The 27,578-nt window shown below is 37.7% G+C and overlaps 1 protein-coding gene across 1 annotated transcript; it reads left to right on the top strand.

Annotated features, from left to right (window-relative positions):
• Positions 1-26,768, top strand: pgfb (placental growth factor b). The gene is made up of 7 exons (XM_065288614.1): positions 1-434; positions 20,603-20,639; positions 23,671-23,867; positions 24,438-24,517; positions 24,725-24,754; positions 24,840-24,902; positions 26,632-26,768. The coding sequence occupies exons 1-7, from the start codon at positions 312-314 to the stop codon at positions 26,651-26,653; spliced, it is 552 nt and encodes a 183-aa protein (XP_065144686.1). The 5' UTR covers positions 1-311; the 3' UTR covers positions 26,654-26,768.
• Positions 26,769-27,578: the final 810 nt, after the last annotated feature.

The raw sequence follows: 27,578 nt of genomic DNA, 5'->3' as shown, positions 1-27,578 counted from the left end.
AACATGCGCGAGCAGGAATACTTTACTTTAAAACGGACGCTGTATCTGCAGCGGCGCGTGTGGAAGATTTAAACCAGCAAACTATAATTAGAAAACAATATTCACACCATAAGAACCTGCTTTCAACATTGTACCTCTGAAATGTTCGTGCACCTTCCGATTTAATAACTATTATGAGTTTTTTTTGTCCAATCCATATTTTTGGCTTTTTTAATTTTATCTCAACACTTTGAGAAAGCTATACTTCAAGGAAAGCAGAACCTGAGACATTTTTTGTGGAATATTTGTTGAAATATACACATACTGTTTGGATGGACAACTGTTTGGATTTCTTTGTGATTCGATTTGCTATTGGACTACACTTCGAGATGAGTTATCTGACGTCATTGTTACATATTGTTGCTACGATCCAACTGAGCCTTTTACCTGCACAGGTAAGCATATATGTGCCGTGCTGTTTTAAAAGGTTACCTGCATGTAATGATACACCATTTACGAGACGTGATGAAAGGACGCTACTGTTATAATCATCAAAGCGTTCGTAAAGATTTGTCGCGTCACTATAGCAGAGTAAATGGACAAAAGTGTGTATTTACCTATTCACGCGCGTTTTTTTGCGTTGCATATATTGATTTGTCTCGCGTTGAGCCTAGTCAAAATTATTAAACTTCATCAATATTAAAAAATGTATACTTTTAAAGACAAAGCAGCAGGACTTAATTTTCTATCATTTAATAAAATAAAGAGAGTGCATGATGGATTTAGGTCTACGTGCAGTTTGACACACATAAAGTAATTGGATGAATGAATGGAGTCGGTTTACTTTTGTCTCCGTAAAGCCTCGCAGGCGGCTGTTTTCACAACTGGATCTCTTTTTGAAGTGCTGCCACACAGAAATCGTTGAGTCATGAAACGTGATGGACTGCATCACCTAAGCCGCAAGCGTGTGACAGGGGTGTGTTCATCAAACATTTCACAATAACAGACATGAATGCAAAGTATCCAGTATTAATTATATTTGACATAGTACTGTCATAATTTTATGAGTACTGTCATAATTTTATGAGTTTTGGACATGTGCCACCGTAATAGAATTACATTCTTTGAAGTATTTTTAGTAGTAGTGTATTGTAAATGTCACGCTCATGAATCAGTGACATGCTATATTTATTAGCTCATGTGATACTATCACTGTATCATAATAGCTTGTTGTTTTTCTAAGGCACGTTGTCCTTTTTCTCGCTCTGGTACTTTTGAGCATCTCTTTTGACAGATGTTGAGTACATGCTGTATGTATGTATGTATGTGTGATTGAGCAATATAGAAGATCAAAGTAAGGCCTATTGTTTGATTTGAACTGCTTCAATATATATATATATATATATATATATATATATATATATATATATATATATATATATATATATATATATTTTAAACACTTGTATGATTATTTTAAGAATAGCCCATTCGGGATTTCTCTTCATTTATAATATACACTCTCAGAAATAATAAAGATACAAAAGTTTGAGGTCCAGATCCCATTTTGATACAGATACAGTAGGCGCTATGTACCTTGATGTACCAATATGCACCTTAAGGTACCTTCTTGTACCTTTATTTCTGAGAATATACTGAAAAGAATGGATAAATCTGATATCAAGGATTTGTTTTCCTCCATGAGTGGGTGAGGTGTACCTGCTGAATATATCTGCGGTCTTTGGTTATTAAGCATTAATCCATCTACTGGGCAGGTCAGAACAAGGTAAACTAGCGTAAAAACACCCCACCAACACTTTCCGGACCCCACAAATGCCTCACATCTCCGTTCACATGTGCAAAATACACTAATGCTGTCTCTAATATCATGGGATTAAACCAGATGTCTGTGCATGTGTGTGTGTGTGTGTGTGTGTGTGTGTGTGTGTGTGTGTGTGTGTGTGTGTGTGTGTGTGTGTGTGTGTGTGTGTGTGTGTGTGTGTGTGTGTGTGTGTGTGTGTGTGTGTGTGTGTCAGAATTCATCTGGCTCCTGTTTCCCCCTTATGCCCATGGCAAAAGTTTGCAACTGTTTGTCAGACTTTATTTTAGTAGTTACAGGAAGTTGGCAAACACCTGCTGTTACTAAAAGAAAAGGCTCAATTAAGAACTTCTTTTGTTTAAATGAATAGACATCCTCCCATCATACCACAGCTTGCTAAACTGTTAAATGTGCAGCATTTCCATGAAGCTATTCACTTCAGCTAATACATCTCCTTAAAACTGGTCGTGTTGTCTTTGCAAATGAATGGATATTCACATTTCATTTAAACATTGTGATTTTAGTCCTAGCCCTTTTCTGTTGGAGTGTGATAGTCTCCCGTACCCTGTTGTAAGAGGATCTATATAGAGCAACATTGTAAATAGAAGTCGCTGTATCATTTCTAAAGCCAGATAATCTCTGAAATCCTTGGTTTAGGTGTGACAGAGTGAAACTTATACATAACACAACAAGAAACTCGTTACCGAAAGCTGGAAATAATTGTCAAAATTGGCTCATGATTCAAACCTCATTGTTATTCAAAATCTGATGCAGAATCACGAGTTGCTTATTTTTGCGGTCAAGCAAACACAGAAACCCCCTCAATGCAATAGCATTCTATTTCAAGCAATTATTTGGAGAGGATCTTAAGTGCCAAGCATTGCACGTTTTAAACATATGCTATACATTATAGTCTATAAACGCCTTGTTTTACCGAACATTTTAAATGCTAACGATGTAATACCTCATAAATGCTTTACTCCTTTAAAAGTCAAGATGCTGTGAAAAATTTGTATAACCATATGAGATGCACTCTGCAATTGCAAACACATAAGCTGTGTAATTTGGATAAAGTGAAGGCGTTAGAGTACTTTTAGCACCTTAAACTGGTTTAAGTTCATTTGAGTTTGTTTGACACTAAAAACAATAAGTCTGCACTTTCGATGTACACACTGGCCACCTAGTTGTCCATGACTAATGCAGTGCATCCAAATCACATTTTGCCCCTGGTTGGAATAAGATGCATTTCCCAGTGGGCCAGGACGAGTCCAGTGTGTGCTGAATAATGTGAATGCTCTACGCTTTCTCCTCCCAAGAGAGAGAGAGATGTCTCCTTTATGCTGTCTGTCTCATCTGCTTTTCCACCGTTAACCATTCTGAAGAAAATCAAACAGAATGGAAAAGTAAATATTGGCCATGTGGTTGTGAAGACCATATATAAATGTTTTCTTGTGCTCTCTCTTGTGGGGTGGAGTGCCTGGTTTACCCAAAATATTCGCAATGTTGAGTCAGACACTGGGAGAGATTCTTCCATGTGTCATTGTTATACAAGCGTACGTGTCGCCAGTGATGATGTGTCCATGATGGTTTCTGGTTTAAAGTGATACATCATCATTTTCGTGTAACACCCAACACCATTTTAATGCTTAAATATGTGACCCTGTCTGTGAAAACCCAGCTGAAGTCATTTTTAGTTTTCTACTTATCCTACATAATGTAGAAAACATTCTGTTAAAATATAACTTTTATATCTTTTATTTTGACTATATATATTTTTTTACAAGACAGGTGAGTTTAATGTGAGCTGTTTATCTTGGTATAAGACATCTGTGGTTATTATCTATCAGCGAGCAAAGTGCTTAACCGATGTTGGGAGTGAGCACTGTAAGCAGCTTCGGATAGAAAAGTTTCTGCTAAGTTCAAAATAATGTGCAGTATTTTCATGCAGGGTATGTCTTTAAAATTGTAAGCAGGAAAACTGTTTAAGTGATAGACATAATACATTATAGGGCAGTGGTTGTCTATTTCAGTCCTGCAATTTGTATAATGACATAAAACTGGTGTTTTGGATGGAGACAACAAAAAAACTGGGATGAGTATTATTGTGGTTAAATTGGACTACAGTATGAACTAAAAGAATTATTATGAACTGCATGAATATTGAAACAGACCTCTGATACGTTTATATCAGTATCGAACCCTTTGACCTTTGCACGGCTAAGGCGATACTCTATGAATTAAGCTGCAGAAACACTAGAGGGAACGATGTGGTGACTACTGTACTATACTGTAGGTGGTAGACTACTTTTTATTTGGATGTTGTAGACACTGGGGCATATTACATACTCTGTAATTACAGAGGTCTATAATCTCATATTGTCCCTGCGTGTTTACTGTATAAGTTGATGTGACATGATGTTGCAAGTTTGGACTTGTTAATCTGTCTCTCTGAGGATGTGTTTTTAAGCTTTTAGTGTGTGCTACTAACAGGCTAAACAGTAAAGTTGTTAAATACATCCACAGCCAACCCATTACATGATAGATTCTGAGATTGCTTAAAGGTCCTCTATGTAGATTTTAGCACCATCTAGCGTGGAGACTGTGAATTGCAAAGAAAGGCTCACTGCTCACCCCTCCCTTTTGAAGTGCATAGTTAAAGGAATAGTCTACTCATTTTCAATATTAAACTATGTTATTAGCTTAACTAAGAAGAGTTGATACATACCTCTATCATCTTAGTGCGTGCACGTAAGCGCTGGGGCGCGCTGCGACACTTCGATAGCATTTAGCTTAGCCCCATTCATTCAATGGTACCAAACAGAGATAAAGTTAAAAGTGACCAAACACATCAACGTTTTCCTATTAAAGACGAGTAGTTATACGAGCAAGTATGGTGGTACAAAATAAAACATAGCGCTTTTCTGAGCGGATTTAAAAGGGTAACTACATTATATGGCGGAATAGCATTTTTGGGAGTACTTCGACTCGCCTGAAAAATCCGCTTCCCTTCTCCCTCTCATAATGGGAGAGTGTTACTGCGCCGAGTTGAAGTACTCCCAAATTCATTTTATAAGGCCTTTATACATCGCTGATAGTATTATTGCATATCTGTCAAGAGATTACATAATTCATCTTCAACCACATTAGCACTGTGAATGTGTGGGTTCATTCATTCATTTATAATTTTACTGTGCTCTCCCATTCAATTTTTTTTTTATTGACCTTCCTGTGTCACATGTGCCATTCGCTTTGTGTTCTTTCATAGTTCTTCCTCCCAGTGCGCAACATTCTCATTTTTAGGTCCAATGACATCCCATCATTTGTTTCCTTCCTCACTGTAACGTTTACATTGTCTCTCTTTTTGCCTTTGTATTCCAGTGTCCTGCATGTTTCTAGTCTTTGATCTATGTCCTCTTGTGCGTGGCAGTGTTCTCGAAATGTTGGGATCTTGATAGGAGAGTTTTTGTGCTAATTCACAAGTTTGAGCAATCTACCAGTATATGGTTTTGAAAAGTATCTTCTGGTCATCTGATCTTATGTCAGATGTTGGCGGTGTTCCCTCTAAGCCACATGCTCGGATGAGTGTGCACTTGTGATACTGTCCCTGTGCAGCTCCAGAAAATCCAGGCAGAAGGCAAAGCACACAGAGAGAGGCATCGTTTTTTCTGTTTTGTTTTTTTGAGTCATCTGTAATGTAGACAGAAGTAATGTTTTCTAAGTGTTTTCTAAGTCCATGCTGCAGCAGCTTTCACAGGCCCAGGACCACCCAAGAGTCTGTCTGATTGACATGTAAAGCAACCAGTCATACTTTCCAAGCAAACTTTAAAGAACACAACACAAGCCTCTTCGAAATTCTGAAACTCTTCGATCATCGGCGCATGACATCAAAGTAACACGAAAGTAATTGTAGAGCAGACTGCTCCTAATACGCTTTTAAATTTTAAGTCTTGCTGTTATTTAATGACATAAACCGATCAGTCCGATGGTTCGTTTGGAATGCATGACACATGGCTGTATGTTTTTGTGCTGCGCATATCAAAAGAGTGTTTTACAGTGACAGCTGAAGTTTCTCATTCCGGCACGCGTGTCCCGCTCCCAAAACAGGTGACCCGTACCTGAGATCACCTCTGCGAAGTGTACCCAGGTTCACTCAAGTCATGGGTGTCCAAACTTGTTTCCAGAAGGCAGGTGTCCTGTATAGTTTAGCTGAAACTTCAATCAACACACCTGCCTGAAAGTTTTTAGTCTGCCTAGTATGACCTTGATAAGCTGGATCAGGTGTGTTAATAAGGTTGAAGCTAAACTCTCCAGAGTAGGTTGACCATACGTGCCATTCTTCCCGGACGCGTCCTGGCCAGGATTTCGGTGCGTTTTCCAGAAGTCGTATTTGTTGACCGCATATGCCATTCAGTTAAAAACATAACACATACAATTTTATTTTCATTCTTACCTTAAAATGCAATGGTTGCTTTTCTGTAAACGTATGCGTATGATGTATGCGGTCGACAAATATGACTTCCGGAAGACACACCCGAAATCCTGATCAGGACGCTTCCGGGAAGAATAGCATGTATGGTCACCCTACTCCAGAGACACCGGCCCTCCAGGAGCAGGATTGGACACCTCTGGCTTAAGTGTACCGCACCCTAGAACAGTACAGAGGGATCACACTAGCCAAAAAAAAAAACTTACTATAGGGTCAACCGTAGTCGGGTCTGGTACAATTCACATAACATAAGTTCACTCTTATAGTACTTAGGATGTTTTTGCTAATGCTAACCACACATTATACAACTTTTGCTCAGCCTTTGCCACATATTACATGAATTATACGAAAATTAAAGGTCACATATTGTCAAATCTGAAATTTCATGGCTTTTTTCATGATAACTGAGGTCTAGGGGCTACAGTATGTAAGTACCATTTAAGTTTTTAACAGTCAAATGCACACAGCCTGCTTGAAGTAGCTGTGATCTGAAACTGTTTGTTTGTACAGTACCTCCGTAAAATCATGATGTCAGGCCAAACAAACCCCAAGGAACATCCCAACCATGTGAGAAAATGCTGTTAAATCGATGGATGCCAGGAAACTAGTCCTTACTTTGTTGGGTCCGACCTCAAATCCACAACCCGTAAATAACTTTAAGTAGGGCTGCACGATAATTGCACGCAATTGTCACGCACATAAATTTGATTAAAAAGCACCATCACCTGCTTTCAGAACCGGCGGCCAGTTGTTGCTTCTGAAAGCAGGTAATGGTGATTTACTACAAATCAATGAACCGGCTTTACTGATGAAGTGCGCGAGACAATCACATGCGCGATTGCCCTCACACAACAGGCTTCCGCGCCTGAGCCCAAGTGAACCGCGCTCCGGCCCACCTCTGCAACCCGGCCATGGCGCGATTAACCAATCCGCGCCTGGGCGCAGAACAGAGCGATCACACTAGTCAAACAAACCAGGCTTTGGGGGTCAAACACGCCCGAGCGCGGTTTGGTTTGGATAGTGTGAGTGCGCCCTAAGTTACATGGAGCCAGAGAAAATGGAAATTATAAATTATAAACAGTTATGCAATGCTAATGTGATGCTAACGTGTTGCTAACTGGAGGCTTACGAGTTGTTTTGTAACGTTAAAGTCTTTTGTAGCCACAAGTTTTGATTGAATATCTGTTGGAAATCAGACGTTGTTTGTTTTCTTAAGTTACAGACACCGGCCCTGTTGGTGTCTGTTTGTTTATTGAGTTAAACATGGTTAGGTTAAAAACATGGTAAGTGTGTATTTCACTCATAAAACAACAGGCCAATCAGAAGAGAGGCTAATGAATATTACTTATTACAGGCCAAAGTGACCTGTTTTTAGCAGAGCTCCTGAAAGAGGAGCTGTAAAAAATATATAGTGATTGTTTTTGGTATTTAAACTGCAAATATATATTCTCAAGGACAGCATAACCTAAAATAAAACTCTAGAAAGCTTTGAAATATGTGACCTTTAACCATGGTTTTACTAGAGTTAAAACTAAAAAACATGGTCTTAACCTTAGAAAAACCATGGTTTTGTTAATAGTAATCAAAACAATACACCAAAAAACATGGTTACTACCATTTTAATTTTTGTTATTGATAAAAAAGTTGGATCAATTTCTAACACAGTTTTTCATCTTAAGTTCTCAATTTAAGCGAAACATTTAAGTTACCAACTGAAGTAATTTTTTACATTTTCACTTAAGTAGCTACACAAGGGATTATAGACAGCATTTGATGACAAGCATACAAGCATTAGTTAAGGTTTCCAAACACTAACCTAATCCTAACCCTAACATTGATTGTTAGTGTTTTCACAAAGCAAGATCATTGCAGATCCTTCATAATTGTCTCAGACGGAAGACATAATGAGGATGTTATGCAGACAGTGAAGAGCAGTGTATAGAGACCTACGCCAAGGAACAAGAGCTAAAGCAATAAATCAGGAAAACCCCCAAATAAGGGATGAGAGGCGAAAGAGTGTCAAGAGCGACAGCGACTGTGTCATCACGCACAAGCTCAGAACATGATTCACTGCAGGTGTTTCCTCTCCGTCAACACTTTGAGCAAAATAATACTTGAGACGGGCCATCTGCGTCTATGCTGGTTTCCTCTGCCTCAGTAACGTGGTGTGGCAGCTATTTATACAAGCCCCATTGACGGTGTTGCTCGCAAAGCAAACACCTGAGCCCTGAGGTTACAGAATTGTTAACCGATCCAACTCAGACCTCCAGCTCTGCCAACATACTCGATTCACTTACAGTAGGATTCTTTTATGAGTCCGTAATGAAAACCCACCTGTTCATTATACCAGTAATAGATGTTTTATCTAGAGACCGCAAATTCGGTGCATATTGCATTTCTTGCATTGTCTGTTGTAACTACACCGTGTGCATGCTGTTGTGTTATGTAAGTGTCTCACAGAAACAAAGCCTTTTCAGCCTGGTTCAAAAGGTTAATGTCTGCTTTTGCTACCAAACACGTACGCTCATCACCACAGACTTTAGCTTTTTGTGTCAGTGGATTTAAAAGAAAACACAGGTCGACACGCATGCAGCACATCCCGAAAGTTTTCCCCTGATGAAATAAGTCCGGGTTTAAGAAATTATTACGAGGATCAAGTTAATGACAGCACATGTGAGATAATAATATGTAATGTAGGTGATTCATGAAAAGATTTATGTATATGTTTTACTCTCATTAAACACATGAATTATTTCTTTCATGTATTTCCTGTGTTAGCCTAATATCTGTTTTTTATACAGCAAGGGCAGCCACTATAGTTTATATTGATTAAAGCAATCAGACAATTAACAGTGATTAAAAAGTTACTATGCTAAAATAAAAGATTAAAGCCATAATATGTAAGATTTTGTATGTTAGAAAATCTACATAAACGACTAGCACTGTGAGATATTTCATGCAATTGTGTACGTACCTTAAAAATCCAGAGAAATGTTTATTTATGGCAATTTTATTTATGTGTCCACAAATGCTGAGGTGGTGTTTATACAGAATCTAGCATGTCACTGTTTTGCCTTGCATATGATTAAAGGTTCAGGTAATAAAAAATGAATTCATAACTCCATCTGCGAACATGATTAGCGATACGCCTCTGTATGGTGAAAACAACATCCCCATCATTCCACCACTTTTAATACTTTTAAAGGGCAGGTCTAATGGTATTTCATGCATTCTGACATATTAACACAGTTAAAGAGTTGGATTCCTCATGTTAAACATTGGCAAAGGTTCAAAAAAGCAATTGGACATATGACAGAGTATTTCTGAGCCAAACACACTCATCCAATTCCTAAAAGTTTTGGAAACTTTATATCGACTTCTGAATCTGTTGCCAAACAGATCCCATTGGAACAGTGGAAGTCCTTATATGGGAAATAGCGCGCACACACACACACACACACACACACACACACACATACGCCAACCAACCAAGATCTGACAGGAAATTAACATCACCAAAGTAATGTGTTGTTGTTTGTGAGTGAAATATAAGCTTAGCAAGAAGGTCCACGGTTCGAGCCCGGCTAGGGCAGGTGGCCTTTCTGTGTGGAGTTTGCATGTTCTCCCTGTGTCAGCTTGGGTTTACTCTATGTACTCCGGTTTGCGCCCACAGGCCAAAAACATGCAAGTTACGCAAATTGGAGATGCCAAATTGTCCCTCCCCAAACTGTTATTGGATCAACTTGTTTAAATAAAAATTGTGGATTAACTGGTTCTCGCCATGAATATAGCCGTAGATGCTGGAATGATGTAAAGAAATAAAATAAGCAGAAGAGGAAATATAAGCTTGTTCAGCTTTCCAATGAATCCAGTATTATGGAAACAATGGATATGGTTTGTTTATCCAGGGTAGCAGCGGAGTTGTGCTTGTGTTTTTGTTTAATGACTGTGCATTATTTTTGCTACTTGAAAAATTTCCGCTTTGGCAGATGTTTTTATCCAAACTGATTTTATCTGTATGTGTTTCCTGGGATCGAATGCTGTTGCACTTGCTGTTACGTAATGAACACCAACATTTAGCAGTTTGCGATCGAGAAGCTGAATTTCTTTTCTTACGAATAAACTAAGAAATATGTGGGGTACAGTACATATGCCGCACCCCCTTAATCTGTGCCAGTGAGTATATTAACGCACAAATGCATTTACAACTCATGTCAGCATTGGGCTGTTTTGGTGACAAGACCCCAACTCTTTCCTGTACGGGTCTGGTTATGACCTAGGGGGCGAGGTGCAATCACGATCAAGAAAAATGGATCTCTCCTTCCTTCAGTGGCACTCAGGGGACTGTCATCCACTCTGTCCGCTTTAATCTCTCATCTGGAGGCAATTTGCTTCCATTTACATAGCCACAACAAGGTTTACTGTAATAAGGAGCATAATTATCCCTGGCTGGCCAGTTTCAAGGGAGTTTATGTGGAGATGTTTTCGAGCAAATTAATATAGTTTGTCTCCAGGATGTTTTTCCTGAATATGTACTATAATAATAATAATATGTAACCCTTTATAGCAATGCTTAGTAACAGACATAATGCTCAACAGATCAGTAAAATGTGTACTTATAAATATGAATTTACTTTTAACCCTTTGCCAAATGTTTCCTATTAAATTTATTTGGAGTTTCCTAGTAGTTTGCAAATCTTTCATTCATTCACTGAACCCTACAAATCACATTAAACAACAAGATAGCATTTTTTTACTCCATCATTAGAATGTTTTTTGACAGATGAACACCAGCTGTTTAAAGAAACACTAATGGACATGCTCAGCTTATGTATTATGCAACATGATCTTACAAAGTTCTGTGGTATAGTCACAGAATTTTTTGCATTCTCTCGGATCTACGCATTTTTTCTTTTTCCGTGGCATTCTCACGGATTGGTGACTCAACTGCTTTTTCCTATTTTCATACCATTGTCTCTTCGGTTTAGGGTTAGATTTGGTGTTTACGTTATGTCACTTTAAGTATTGGTTTATAAAAAAATTTCTGATTTCTTTTTTCTAAACTTTAAACAATTGTCGCCTGGCGTTTGGGTAGGGATGTCATTTTATGTAAATTTAACTCTAAACCGAAGCGACAATGGTAGGAAAATAGGACAAAACAGTTGAGTAACCAATCCATGAGAATGCCACGGAAAAGAAAGCCCGGAAAAATGCTGAGATCCGTGAGAATGCCACGGAAAAATTTGCAAAAAATTCTGTGACTATCCCACAGAAATGCCTGAGATCAGGTTGGTATTATCGCAAAGGCAAAACTAATTCTGAAAATTGCTTTCACAGCTGACATGTGCTATTTCAGTTTGAATGAATGTACCATCAGCTATTCTGTTGACATAAATATTATTACCTTGTGGTTATTACACATCACAGAAATATTTCAGTGATCCTCCCAGTCTCAATTAGTTTTGCCAATAAAGGCATGCAGCCTGGCAGCAGTTTAAAGGACGTTTGTCTTAAGTTCCCATAGACTTTATGTCTGCTTGAAGCCTCTTTTTCAGTGTACTCTCTTGTTGTAGCAGGCCAGCACTTACCCACACTGTTACATCAAAAACTATAGACTGAGGATAGATGGATTCTCTTTCTGTTTGACTTCAGGTCACTGTGGTTATTATACAATATTTACACAGGTCATTTTTGTATGATACCATCATGCTTTCATCTATGAAGTTACAGTTGGCAGCAGAAATTGTATTATGAGTCATTAATTGTGTATTTATTTTGACAGTCCCATTAAATGTGCACTATAAAGATCTCTAGTTACTATAAACACAATTCCAACTTGACCTCCTCTCAGTCTAAACAGTGGCAGAAGTGCACAAAGTAACGAAATATTTAGCTAGCAAGTATATGCAAACTTTTAGTGTTTTCCAGTTACAAGCATAAGTGTACAAAATTAGAGACGGACCACTATCTCTGAGTCTCTGACAATGAGCTTAGTAGGCCTACTTGATTTGTACTGCTCTTGTAACCGATGAGGCTTGAGTGTTAAAGATTAAATTATTTAAAGCTCAAAGTCAGGGTTATTTTTAGCAGTAGTGGGATTTAAAATAGTGAGCACATACTAGTACTTTCATATACGTACATATTGCTGAGGCAAGGACATATACAGTACCTGTTCAAAATGCCCTATCTTCTCATTACTGTGAATGCCAGTGGGTAAAAACCAACCCCATGTTCGCTCTGCTTATTCAGTGAGATTTGCCTGCCCGATGTTCTGCCTCAGCAGATTTGTAATTTTTGGGCTGTATCAGCCGTTTTCGTTGCAGCTTTACATGGTAACTGTCTTCACCTGTGCGTCGCTATTGGCTGACAGCCTGGCTACATACCCACTGGACAAAGTTTGCCAACAAGAAACATCCCAAGCACTAAAAAACCATACAAAAACATGAAAATACTGGCAGAGGGCAATGATTCAGTAGACAAACACCACCACATAATAAGATCATACTGTAAGTAATGATTGAAAGGGTTTATTTTAATAAAAATCCTCCATAGCCCACCAAACTATTTAAGTATATTATTTTAGCAAGTAACTTCTGTATAGTGGCAAATTTTTGTTAGTTTTAAAAATATTGGGCCCTATTTTAACGATCTAAGCACATGGTCTAGTGCATGGCGCACGTGCATTTAGGGTGTGTCCGAATCCACTTTTGCTAGTTAAACAACTGGAAAAATGATCTATGCACTTTGGGTATGTTTTGGGCGTAACGTGCCATAAACCAATGAGAGTCTCATCTCCCATCCCCTTTTAAAGCAAGTTGCGCTCGCGCCATGCCGATCCCTATTGACATGGCAGAGTTTGTAGGCGGAAAAACTGTAAGCAGAGGAAGAAGACCACCAGTTTAAAATTTATGTTAAAAAATTGTGTTTTGTTTATTAGTTATTAAAATGTTTTTTTGTAAAGCTTTGGTTCTCTTCATACATTTAAGTAATGAAGTAATAAAGTAAAATAAATAGTGTTATAATTGCTGATATAGTATGATAAATGATCACTGTAATCTCAAAACGTTTTTTAAAAGAATAATTTAAAAATATACAAATAAAAAAGGTTTGTATACGTAAAAATACTTTATTTGTAACAAACGGGACATAAAGAATTTACAAACGTGTGTAGACCCCTTTCAGCACTGGGACAGCGCCCTGAGTGTTTTAAAAAATATTATTTCTCATCTTACCATATCCAAAAGTACAAAGTCATCATATTACAATAAATCTGTGGGGAAGCATTTATAAATATATAAATGCTATATTAACACTTTTTAAAAGCAAAAAAAATCTGCTTACTTACCAGACTATAGGTGAAGCAGCACTTCTGCCACCTGATCTCAGCTTCACGCCTTCTAAAGTCATGTAAACTGTCCTTATTCTCTATTTCCAAGAGACTCAATAATAATAATTAACATTTTAATCCTAATGGGCCCTATTTTAACGATCTAAGCGCATTGTCTAAAGCGCACAGCGCAACGTCTAAATGGGCGTGTCCGAATCCACTTTTGCTAATTTAACGACGGGAAAAATGGGTTTTGCGCCGAGCGCATGGTCGAAAAGGGTAGGTCCTATTGTAATGGGAGTATTTTGGGCGTAACGTGCAGTAAACCAATGAGAGTCACAGCTCTCATCCCCTTTAAAAGCAAGTTGCGCTGGCGCTATGTCTAATCCCTATTTAGATGACGGACTTTGTAAACTGAAAAACTAAGCGGAGGAAGAAGATCCCCAGTTTAAGATTAATGTTAAATAATTGTGTTGTTTTTCACTTGTATTGAAATTGTTATTTTTTTATTAAAACCTTTAAAACCCGTTTTCTTTTAGTCATGGAAGTAAAAAGCAGGCTTGTAATTGCTTTAAATGTATGGCTATCCAATATCATCAAAAAATAATTTACAAGTAGGTAAGATAAGGTTTGTACTCTAAAAATACTTTATTTGTAACAAACAGGAGGTAAAGAATTTACAAACGGTTCTCCTCACGTTTCAGCACTTTGGACAGCGTTTTTTTTAAGCATTACTTAAAAATGTTTCTCATCTCACCATATCCACAGCTACAGAGTAATCATATACAATAAATCTGTGAGGTAGCATTAAAAAAAACATTTAAAAACAGACGAATTTGTTCAAAGCAAAGCATTTATTTACTTACCAGGCTGCAGGTGAAGCAGCTCTTTACGCCTTCTAACGTCTCATAATTAGTCCTCAATTATGTCCAAGAGACTCAATAATAATCTTTTACATTCAATCCTTTAATCTTTCATATTTGAAAACATTTTTGTGCTGCTGCGCATTCATGTACCTTGTGATAAGCAAACCCGCGTTGTCCTCCCGTGTATAGGCGCATTTTACTAATGCGCTCTTTAAATAACATAAAACACTATTGCGCCATTGACTTTAGACTTTAGACCAGGTTTTTGTTGGTCAATGGCGTAGTCTATTTTAGTTGCCTCAAAATAGCAACGTGCCAACAATGCGCCTGAACACACCTCGTTTTCAGACCAGAACGCCCATGGGCGCAAAAGGGGGCGCAAATGCATTTGCTATTTAAAGCTCCACTGTGTAAGATCTACTCCCATCTAGCGGTGAAAGTCTATATGACAAGCAACTGAATAATACTTTCTAGCCCCCCCATTCGGAACGCGTTTTAACTCGTACGGTGGCCCGGCCGTGTCATGCCAAGTTTAACATGGCTTCCAGTAGCTACAAAGCAAAAGCAATGAGAAAAAAATGAACAATTTGCAATGTCCTTTGCCTGTGATCCATCAAAGCACACAGGTTTATGTTTAACATGAAAAAAGTCTGATTGTCATGATATGTCCGCTTAAAATCACATACAAAAAGCAACCATGACGGGTTTAAATGGACGCGAACTAATATTATGTCAAAGTACAATGCTTTTGTTTTAAGTAAACATTACATGTCCGTGTATATGTAAGAGCTTTCTCTCATATTGGTGAAAAAAGATCGCGCAACTTTCACAAGCTTGTAAAATGAAATGAAAGACTCTTACATATACACGGACATGTAAGCTTTTATCAGAGTAGTATGTCAGACATTATGTCAGAGTACAATGCTTCTGTTTTAAGTAAACATGTTACATGTCCGTGTATATGTAAGAGCTTTCTCTCATATTGGTGAAAAAAGATCGCGCAACTTTCACACGCTTGTAAAATGAAACGAAAGACGCGCAGATCAGACGCTTTTATCAATGAAAGGCTAAAAATAGCGCTGTCACCGTGTGTTTGTGCTAGAGGTCAGAAAAGATGAAAAACATTTATCTCAGTACCTCAGATTACATAAATGGGCGGAGAGACGGCGTGTGTCTGTTTGAACACATTAAACCACATGCATGTTTACACTAACAAGTGTTATGCATAATCATGCTAAAGTTAGCCAAGGAACTATAAAACTTCAAGTTTACAACATGGACTGTATAGATGTAAACGAATATGCTGAATTACCTGTGGAGAAGAAATAAAGTGCAACTTCAGTGTCCCTTGAGCCCCCTCTTGGAAAACTAACTCCAATAGTGACTTTGGTCTTGATGATTTTCCTGTCACGTTGTCGTTTAAAATCCCCGTCTCGCATCCTTGGCGATTCGTTTTAATGTCCTCGAGAATATGTCTTCAACAGGCTTTCAAATCAAAGCATTAGATCGCAGGTTCATCACGGTGTGCGGTTGTTGTAAAATCCGAAGGATTCAGCTACGCAGGTCACAGGCTGGATACGATACGTCATCAAGCCTGGTTTATTTAAATCAACTGAGCATTACATTCGCAAGTCATACGCATATTACATCAATTTACAATTAACTAAGAATAATTGTCAGCTTTATAATTGTTAATATTCTGAAATAAGACTGTCTTGATGACGTATACCGCCTACACATGCAACCTCCGAAGGCTTCAGCCAGCAGCCAGCGTGAGTGTAGAGTGAAAGCGCGAAAGGTGGAGCTTGAATTTCAGGAATGTCCCTCGTCGGCGAATGTATTTCAAAGATGGAGGCACAACATGGATTCAGCCAGAGAGCGCTTCGACGGTATGCATTTTAAATAGCAGATTCTACACTTACATGAATACTTTCATTAGTGGGTGGGAAGTAATTACACATGAATGAGCACATACTTTTGAAAGAAAACATGGGGTTTTGTTAAGAATTAACTCAATAAAGTACACAGTAGAGCTTTAAACAACGCGGCGCTAAACGTGAAAATTAGGGTGGAAACTAGCGAAAGACACTTGCGTCGCGCATTGCGCTGCATTGCGCCGGGTGTAAGATAGAGCCCTATAACTTTTTATATTTAAAAACGTTGTGTGCTGTTCATGTGTGTAATAAGCAAACGCACGTTGTCTTAGCCGTTTAGGCGCATATTACTAACGCACTCTTTAAATAACAAAAACAATATTGCGCCATAGACTTTAGACCTGGTCAATGGCGTAGTCTATTTTAGTGGCTTCAATGTATTAACGCGCCTGAACACACCCGGTTTTCAAGCCAGCACCCCAATGCCGCACAAATGGGTGCAATTGCCTTTGTTATTTAAACACTGAAATGTTTGAAGTGAAGATGATAACTGCGCCGGGATTAAACCAGCAAAAAAGACTTGCATCGCACATTGTGCTGCATTACGCCGGGTGTGATAGGGCCCATAAAGTTAAATAATATATAACATATGAAAAGCTATACAATATTTCCTCGCAATAATTTTTTTATTCTCTTTGTTAATTTGGGAAGAAACAGTTGAACAGTTCACAATGTCAGTGGCTGGAGAGCATTAGAACAGTTACAGTAGTAGCCTATTTCAGTAAAATCCTTCAACCCAGGAGCCAGCAAATTTTTCCCAAAAAAGTCTCTCTTTGCTTTTTCTTTTGTAACGACCTTAGATTATATCATAATTCCACATTTTAATGCCAAATGCCTGCAGTACTGTTTGGTTACCATTTTGTTTGCTTTTCTATTTCTCTTAAAACTTTGCACACATGCTCAGTATAAAAACTGACAATATAGACAGACAGGTACACAGACAGTGACTGATTGATTAAAGCTTGTTATAGAATCTGAGAACTATTTTTTCTATTTTGAATTTAATGAAAAAGTAAAGTTTCTGCCTTCTTGTGTTTGCATGTACTGTAAACAATATCTGAATCTACAGTACCTGGTAAAACACCCTTTACACTTAGAGTACCACTGTGGTGAAAATTAAGTTTTTATTCTTGTCTATATGTCTGTGGAGTGTTTTTAATATGCAACCCATTTTTAAGACAACCATGTGCAATTCATAGTATTTTATCCATAATATTTGAGTTTTCCAAAAACATTTCCACACATAACCCATCACATGTGATGTCTGAAACATTTCTTATCCCCTACATAGTGCACTCTTTCCATAGCCTGGCTCCGCCCTCCTACGTGCTTCCGCTTAATTTTCATTTCGCTTCAGCAGTACGTCTGGCATGGCTCTATAGAGTTTCGTATTCTCCTGCAAAAATCTGCAGGATCAATCAGCGAACAGATGGGGGTGGCTAAGAACGATGACGTTGAGGTCGTGCGTCAGTTTGAGTTGTAGTTCAGTAATGGCAGCGGAGAAAGACGTGAGAAAATCTATTCGGTCCGTTGTTGCAAAACTGCCGAATATACAGAAGTTAAAGCCGGAGCAAGAACCAGGTTTGCTAAGTTTTGTTTGTCTGATTAATCTGACTTGTTGTTTCCGTCCGGTTTCGGTGCATGATATACGTCACGACCACACGTTAGCGATTGGCTTTGGCAGATCCTGAGTGACTCTGGGCAGATCCAATAGTTTTAAACTTCAACAATGGACCCTCCTTAACGGAAGTAACGCTTTGCAATGGAGCGTGGCCAGACTCTCTGTACAAATGAAATGAATGTACGAGAGTCTGGTTGGACCAGGCTACTCTATCCACATAAGAACTAGAAAAAGGAATTAACTAGTGTGTCATTTCAGGTGCTTGTGATTTTAGGTTCCATGCAATATGGGAGCAGGACACTTTAGCATCTAGAGAGCATTTGATTGGACAGAAAATTAGTTGAGAAGCTAAAGTGTATGATGTCATAAAAATGATTTTTTTGTGCACATGGCAAACTGTAAGTTTTGAATGCTTATATCTTCTGTACCTTAATTTTGTCAACGTTTTGGACAATACCACTTTATTTATATAATATTAAGGCTAACGTATTTTGACTAAAAGGAAAAACATTTCATTTTGACTTCAGGGGGACTTAAAAAGTTCTTTGAGGAACCAGTATGTTTTTTTTCTATGGCTTTTTCAAAAGCTTTGTTGCAAAACTTGAATGAGTTGCCTATACCTAGACAGCAATTTAAGGAAATATCGGCCTGCTTCTGAGGTAAAGAATGTTCCAAAGCTTTTAAAGGTACATCATTAGTTAATTTGCAGACTAAGCAATCACAGATCATAATAAGCTAAGTAAAACACATTTTCTTATTGCTCCTGTATAGCTCAGTGCTAAAGCATTGTGTTGGCAGCTCAAAGGGTCATCATGGGTTTAAACCAAGATCAAACCCAAAAAGTTTGCCACCTTGTAATGCACTGTAATTAATTACTGCGCTTTAGGCATTGATACATAGAAATAGAAACAATGCCGTAAGGGCCATGCCGTAGTGAAATCACATATAATTAGAAAAGTTCAGACGCTATGGAAAAAACCTACCAAGTGCAGGACTTTGAATATGTCACGTGATGCCTTTTTCTGTATATTTCAGTAATCTCTGTGTGAAAAGGGCTGGTGGGTAGCTACCTAAATAACACACCCAATTATAATACACATACTGTAGTGCTGAGGTTTGTACCCTCACAGCAATGCATTTTGTACAACGTGACCACATGCTTTGCATTGGCATCTGAATTTCGGGCATTAGAAGGCACCTGCCTACAGTAACTGCCTATTTGTAAGCAGTAGACTGTGAGGCAGGGTTTTGGGACTCAGCCAAGGTCACCTTATGTGCACAAAGAAGAATGCTGTCTATTCTTGAGGAGTGCAAACGCTTGAGGAGACAACAGGAACTTCTGTGCTCTCAATTGTGTTTTACAGTGTGTGGGTCATTTAAAAACTTTCCTGTAAATGTCTCTCTTCCCTCTATTTAGAAATGCAGATTGCAGACATAGTGACCACACTGACCCTGTAGGACTTCCTGACACAATGAATAAACTAGGTTTGCTGTGGCAGAACTTTAAAAGGACAAATGGAGATGATCCCAGAACTGTAGTCATTAGAAGCCCCAAAGTGTCCCATATTTTGTGGGCAACCATATAGTAATTTTCAGATTCTATGACATGGTGGTAAATTAAAGTAAATAATGTAATTTCATTTATACCAAAGCTGAGCCATTCAAGCATTTTGCAAGTTACTGTAAGAAATGTATATCTAAACAATATCACTTATTGAAAAGGTATAAAATAAAATAAAAATTAACTAATGTTTGATCCCAAACTCAGCATTTAAGTGATTTCTCAAACACTGGTAATGTAGCATTTATTTCCTCAGAATAAGAAGTTTGTTGAATGTGTCTTCCCAAAGTATCAAAAGCAATTTCCTTCAATAAGAAGATTTGAAACCACACTAATTCCTACAATTTCTGGTCAAGAGAACAAGTCATGCTGCGTATAATAGGCTCAATTAAAAATAACCACAAAGTGAACTGGACCAATGGGAAAATAAATAGCAAAACCTAAAAGGAAATTTTAACTTACACAGGCCCTCACAAACAGCAATATGGTGTGGCTCAGCTTCTTGTCCTGGCACAAGTCTTGTTACTGGGGATAATGTCATGTAAAAAAATGCATTATTTTCTTTCACCACTAGTGAGTGCTGTTGTATTTTATGCCATTCTATGTTTTATGACTTGAAGCCACTTACAGTATATTAGGCCAGTGTGTCCTTCAGTTCATACTGTATCTTACATACAGCATTAAACTGTATAATTAATTAAATTGCTCTTTAAAACATAACACGCCTTTCTGGTGCGATGTGTGCATTAAATCGTGCATGGATTTTGGTGTATTATTAGAACTAAGCTGAAAATCATCTTAGTTGGCTTTTTATACAATACTATATGATTTGATCATTTATTTTTCATTCTCATTTTTTTCTCAAAATGTCCTTAAAACTGTATTACGTTAATCGCTACAACACTGAAGAAAACATGTTTACAACTATTTGTTTGTTTTTTTATAAATAAATGAGCTTCAACTTTTACGTGACTTCTAATCTGTGTTTATTCTCACTGTTTTCTTGCAGAGTTTTCCCTTAGTAAGCGTAAACAGCACTGCTAAAGGTAAGAAGCATCACTATGCAACACATTATAAACATTAGTATCTTACAACCCATAAAACTACATTTTACTTCCTTTACTTATTTATATTGAGGTGATATTGTTGAAAAACATGTCTGTAGAAGCCGCTAAGGCGCAGTAAATGTTTACATTGATGTGTTTAACAGATGTGTTTAGCAAAAGCGTTCTCTGGGAATTAAACCCGTTACTGTGGTGTTGCTAGTCTCTAAGTCTATCAGTTGAGCTACAGGAAGAACCAAGCAGAATGAATGATGATTTTGGAAATGTTTCTGTGTGATAATGAGAAGCACCCATAGATACCAAAAGAAAAATACCACAGAGAAAAAGAAGCTTACATCTGCACTTACATCTCTTACAACTTACAACAACTGTCCAGTTATTTACTATTTGTGATTTTTTAGCATTGTAAAAAATTCTCACATGAGAAACTATAGAAGATACCAGAGTATTTACTATAGTAAACTGTAGTAATATAAGCTGTGTCCCAATTCGAAGGCTACGACCTTCTATTGACGTGACCTCAGAAGGTGGGCACTCAGTCTTTGAAGGTGGCAACCTCCGAAGTCCACGAAGAGAATTGAAATTAAACGGTCTAGCCTTCAGAGGACCCATAAGGACCCACCGCGACTCTCAGCAGGGACATAGCAGAGACGTTTCTGACCTATTACAATGAATATGGAACCAACAAAAAATTTCATTTTATTTTTGAAAATATGACACGTTGATGTAGATTAAACTAACATATTAAAGGAATAGTCTACTCAATTTCAATATTAAACTACGTTATTACCTTAACTAAGAAGAGTTGATACATCCCTCTATCATCTTAGTGCACGTAAGCGCTGGAGCGCGCTGCGACACTTCGATAGCATTTAGCTTAGCCCCATTCATTCAATGGTACCAAACAGAGATAAAGTTAGAAGTGACCAAACACATCAACGTTTTTCCTATTTATGACAAGTAGTTATACGAGCAAGTTTGGTGGTACAAAATAAAACGCGCTTTTCTAAGCGGATTTAAAAGAGAAACTATACTGTATGACGGAATAGCACTTTTGGGAGTCCTTCAACTCGCCTGAAAAATCCGCTCCCCTTCTCCCTCTCATAATGGGAGAGGGAGGGTGTTACTGCGCCGAGTCGAAGTACTCCCAAAAGTGCTATTCCGCCATACAATATAGTTCCTCTTTTATATCCGCTTAGAAAAGCGCTACGTTTTATTTTGTACCACCAAACTTGCTCGTATAACTACTCGTCTTAAATAGGAAAAACGTTGATGTGTTTGGTCACTTCTAACTTTATCTCTGTGTGGTACCATTGAGTGAATGGGGCTAAGCTAAATGCTATCGAAGTGTCGCAGCGCGCCCCAGCGCTTACGTGCACGCACTAAGATGATAGGGGGATGTATCAACTCTTCTTAGTTAAGGTAATAACATAGTTTAATATTGAAAATGAGTAGACTATTCCTTTAAATTCATCAACCTTAGAAATATACGCAACATACACAGAATAACACTTCTATTTAATAAAGGTTTTAATTGTTTATTTTAAAATATCCAGCCGTTATATTCAGCTGTTATAGGCGCACAATGAATCTTGGGATAGCCTCGGTTGTGAAGGATCCATTCATTCTATCCTTAGCAGTGCAGAGAAATAAGGACTTATTTTGAGGCTTAATTTTAAGGAGCCTTCGAATTGGGACGGCCTTACTAATCTTCAGTTGCGCTGCTGTGACGCAACTGGTCTAAGAATACGTCCTTTGGGCCACAACTATAGAGTGCTGCAGGAATTACATATTTTTGTAGTCTAACCCGGTAGTTAAGGGATTATAGTTCCCTCACAAAAAAAAAAAACCATAACTTTTCCCCATAGATATTTGCATTATCACAAAATAAGCTCTGTGTTTAATAAAAGTTTATGACACTTTTTTGTCCAACAAGTTAGTCTTCACAGATGAACACAAATTTTTATAAATTTTCCTAAAAAGTCTTCATTCGTTTTTTTTATTTCTAGTTAATGCATTTATACTTCAAAATTCATAGAAGTTGTGTTTATGTGTGAAGATAAACTTGTTGGACAAAACGTAAGCAGTGGCGGCCGGTGACTTCTTTTTCGAGTGCGCATGAGGCGAAGCTTGTATTTCACCCCTGATGTGTGTGGCTCACCATGTCAAAACCATGTGAACCACGTCGAAAGGGTCTCTTTTATCATAAACCCTTTCGATGCGTGTGCAGCAGGCATATATTTTGACAAGACGCATGATGGACATGGTTCACATGACGGTGCCCCTGGGTGTAAGTGTCTTAAACTTTTGTAAAACAGAGCTTTTTGTGATAATCCAAAAGTCAATGGGAAAAATGAATGGGCTTTCTAGCGAAAGAATCCAGTGTCCCGCTACCTTCCAGGTTTGCTTACAAAAATACGTCATCCCTCCGGCACTTTTCTCAGTTTAAAGGCTGCCGCCTGCAAAGGTTGCATATGCACACTCCAAGCATTGTTTAAGTTAACTGAGCATTACATTCGCATGTCATAAGCATATTACAACAATTTACTATTAAATAAGAATTACAGTAACTTTATAATTGTAAATATTCTGAAATAAGACAGTCTTGATGACATGTGCAGCCTGGAAAGGCGACCTCCGGAGGCTGCGGCCTTCAGATTGAAATATGGCCTTTATTTCAGAAGGCGAAACATAATGGCTGCCTCCGAAGGATAAAATGAGTATTACATGTTTTGGTTTGAAAATATTTAATGTGTTACTACCAATGATTTTTAAAGGGTAAATATAAAGTATTACAGCATACAAGTCTTCATAGTCAGGGTACATTTTAAGTGTAATAATAATAATGCTCAATTTTGCATAGAATTTGTGGCAAGAGGTGCACCAAGTTAATGTCATGTGCAAGTTTCAGTTTCTCCAAAAAAAAAAAAACATCAAATGACGAAACCTTTTTTTTATATCTGCTGTAGTTGTAACTTATTGGCTTTCCCATATTTTTCTTTTTGTTTTACAGTTATGCTGTTTGAAGAGGTGTGGGGGAAAAGCTTCTGCCGCACTATAGAGAAGCTAGTGGAAGTTGTTCAAGAATACCCCGGGGAGGTTGAGCACATTTTCAGCCCCGCCTGCGTTCCATTGGTCCGCTGCGCTGGTTGCTGTGGAGATGAGAACTTGGAGTGTCACCCTACGCTTACTTCCAACACGACCATGCAAGTAAGAATTTTCACTTTGACAAGGTCAAACAGTGCTTAGCGGTTCAGAAGCACCCCAAAAGAGCTTAACGTTAATTAGAAAAACATTTTCATATTCTTTACACTTTACAGTGATTTTTTAAAAAGCTTAATGCTGTTGAGAATTTTCTTTATACATAAATGTTTAAATGGGTTCATAGGTGAGCAGGTTCATAAGATGAACGACAGTGAAGCGTAACACATTTATTTAGTTGAAGGAGAATCATAGTGTTCCCAACAATGTCACATTGTCTTTGAAGTTATTTCTTTCGAAAGGATCGAACTTCCGTCTGTGCTGGTTTATCAGCCTGAATTGTAACTAAACTGACCTCTGGTACAAATACATTGTGGAAAATAAAATGTTTCAGTTTCAAAAGATAAGGGGAGACAATGAGCATTGATCATCACTTTGCTGATTTGGCAGCAAGTCAAGAATTTAAAGATTTGTAGCTAACGTTGTATACATTCATTTTACACAGTAACGTTAGCTTAGTGTAATGGTTGAGATTAATGACTTTAAAATAGATGCCAATGTTATGGTTTTTTTTTTCAGTTATTGAAGATTAAGCCAGCAGAACAGGGCCAAGAATATGTGGAGATGTCCTTTGTGGAGCACAAAGCCTGTGAATGTAGGTAAGGACAAAAATCAATTCAGTGTATTTATGTAACTACCTATGCTTTGCATTGTGACATAGCTTTGCGCTGTTAGATTTATCCAAATTCAATTGTTGAATCAAAAAGTTGTTTTCTGAGTTTATGTATAAAGAATACTTATGTAACAGTATCTTATCTTCTCTCATCAACTACCTGACATGGTTTCTCTTGCATTGTGATGCCAAGACTAAGAAAACCCACAACAAAACATGACAGGTAATAAGTTGCAAAAGGCAATCAAAGTTAAGCATACAGGCAAACTGAATTACAGTGACTTCAGTGACTCTTCATTTTAATTTAGACGGAAACCAAGAAACAGAGGGAGAAAAAGGAAGGAGAAACAGAGAGTGAAAGATTGTGACAGGTAAGTTAAATATAACAAAATGAGTCCATAATAAAGCCTATTTGGCACAGTGTATATACATTTAAAGGGAGAGTTCAACCAAAAATGAAAATTCTGTCATCATTTACTCACCCTTATGTTGTTACAAACCTGTATAAATGTCTATGTTCTGATGAACACAGAGGAAGATATTTTGCCAAACCGCTGGTGGACCCCATTTACCTCCATAGTATTCTTTTTCTACTATGGAAGTGAATGGGGTCCACAAACGGTTTGGTTACAAACATTTCCCAAATATCTTCCAATTGTGTTCATCAGAACAAAGATATTTATACAGGTTTTTAACAACATGAGAGTGAGTAAGGGTGCTTTCACATCTGCCTTATTTAGTTTGGTTGAATTGTACCAGAGTTCGATAGCTCACTTGGTGTGAGAATGCAGCAATCAAATTCGGGTGCGCACCAAAACCAGACCAAACAAGTGGACCGAGACCTATTTGAAGAGGTGGTCTCGGTACACTTTCAAACGAACTCTGGAGCGGTGCGTTTGTGGTGAGAACGCGATCCAAGATCGTACAGACCTAACGGCAAAAGTACTTCGCATTTTTTCACTAAACCAGCTGCCGTAGTCAGTTGCGTTGTGCATTATGGAATGAGGAAGTGTTTTTTTGACAGTTTCTATTAGCAATATTAGCACAATGACAGGTCGCGGACATACTTGAAGTTGCGAGGAGGTAGGGGCGGAGCCTCAGAAATTTGGTGGCTTTGCTTTTTGTAGTGCATTAAAACGTTGTTTTCAAGCCTCATCCGCGCTTCATTCTGTAAATGAACAGTTTGTGTTGAGCGCTGTATACAAACTATGTAGTATATAACAACCATGGACATGACTACAGTGCGCTTTCATCTATCCATGGTGTCTGCTGTATTTTCTTTTTGTTACTTCAAGGGTTCCGTTGGAATTTCCCGTACATTGATTCTGACCAATCGAGAAGCAGTTTAGGAAATACGTTCACAACATGTGGCCAATGAGTGATGTGGATGTTATCACATGACTGCATTTTGGTTCGTTTCAACTGCTGCGGATCAGAACAGTCAGTGTGGTGTAAAAAAGGAACCAAAACTACTAAAAAAGCTACAATGTATAATTTTTTGCAGTTGGTCAGGAGCAAACGAACCGAACTACAGGTGTGAAAGCACCCTAAATGATGACAGAATTTTAATTTTTGGGTGAACTATCCCTTTAAGGACAGTTAAAATAAACCATCTATTGTAATACACAGTAACAGATATAGAGCAATACAGTACAGTACTGTGAGTACATTAAGTACCTAAATGAAGTTTTGGAACACTATACACAGACAGAAACTATGTTACTGTAGGTAGATTCTGGGTTTTACTTAGCATTACTCTATAAACATACAAATAAAGTAAACATATACATTATAGCACACACACATATTAGGTAAAAAACACAGTTTTTATTAGATTAAACATTTTACTACACTTTTCTCTAATAAATAAAATGTATTCATTATCAAAACTTGGATTTTTTTTTAAGTTTGGTGCAGTGCATTCTGGGTTCTTCTTAGGGAGTGATATATTCAATTTAATAAGCAAACTTTAGGCTTTAGTACAAAACTATAAAGCCTTCACATTTCAGTCACAATTTTCATTGTTTATCAGTAAGGATGTAAAGTGAATTGTTGTGTGAGTATTAGCAGCACACTTACCTCAATGTATGTTTTTTACAGGTGTCAGCCTCCTCGCAGGTAAACTCTGTCTCATCGTGATCTCAGCCTATCGCCTGTATCCGGCCCCTACTGTGCGACCCTCATCATCATTATCTTTCACTTATGGATACTGACACAGCTCTGCACCCAAAGATCCCAGAAGCAGAGTTGTTATGGTGATAGGGCTTCTCTCTAGCACACGGGGGCCTGTTAATGATCTACACAGGAAGCTCCTGTTGTGCAGTGAGGCATCTTGACAATAGCTTCTCACAGCTCTTTTAAGAAGAATACTGTAAAAGCAACGGGATCAAAGCCAAAATCTAAGACTGACAAAACACAAAGGACCTATATTATATTATATAATAATATTAATAATAATGTTATTTTATTATATTTATATATGTTTGTAAAAGTAGAAATAGTAGTAGTGATAGTAGTGGTAGTATTGGGTTACACCATTGTCAGTTCTTCCCTGTTATTTATTTAAATTCACTACAGAAAATTCAATCTACTTCAATTCCATGAATTTTTTTAATGTTTTGTCACAATGATTCCAAAGATTTATGATTTGTCATACCACAAACCATTAATAATAATTTTGGTGTGTACGTTTTTGATTAGCCATGCTAATGCTAAGGTAATATTACACTCAAGTTCTACCTGAGCTTTTCTTTTACAGTATTTGCCATCTTGTTATTCAAAAACTTTTCTGTGCTTCATACAGTATCTCAATTTGGGCATCAAATTGAATGAAATACTGACCTCTAGTGGTAGTACAAACATCTTTTTAACATTTTATTTTGAAAATAACCCTAAGAAAGCCATTCCAACTTAAAAAAAAAAAAAAAACTTAACTTTTGAAGTATGCACTGTGCAAGGACAAAAGCCTTACTCTTAAAGGGCAAGTCAACTCCAGTGAGACAGACGTTCATCATGATATGAGAGAATGTTGGTGTTTTGTATTATTA

Source organism: Paramisgurnus dabryanus, chromosome 17, assembly GCF_030506205.2.
Source record: "Paramisgurnus dabryanus chromosome 17, PD_genome_1.1, whole genome shotgun sequence".
NCBI classification, from domain to species: Eukaryota; Metazoa; Chordata; class Actinopteri; order Cypriniformes; family Cobitidae; genus Paramisgurnus; species Paramisgurnus dabryanus.
This window is presented reverse-complemented; position numbering and strand designations above follow the sequence as displayed.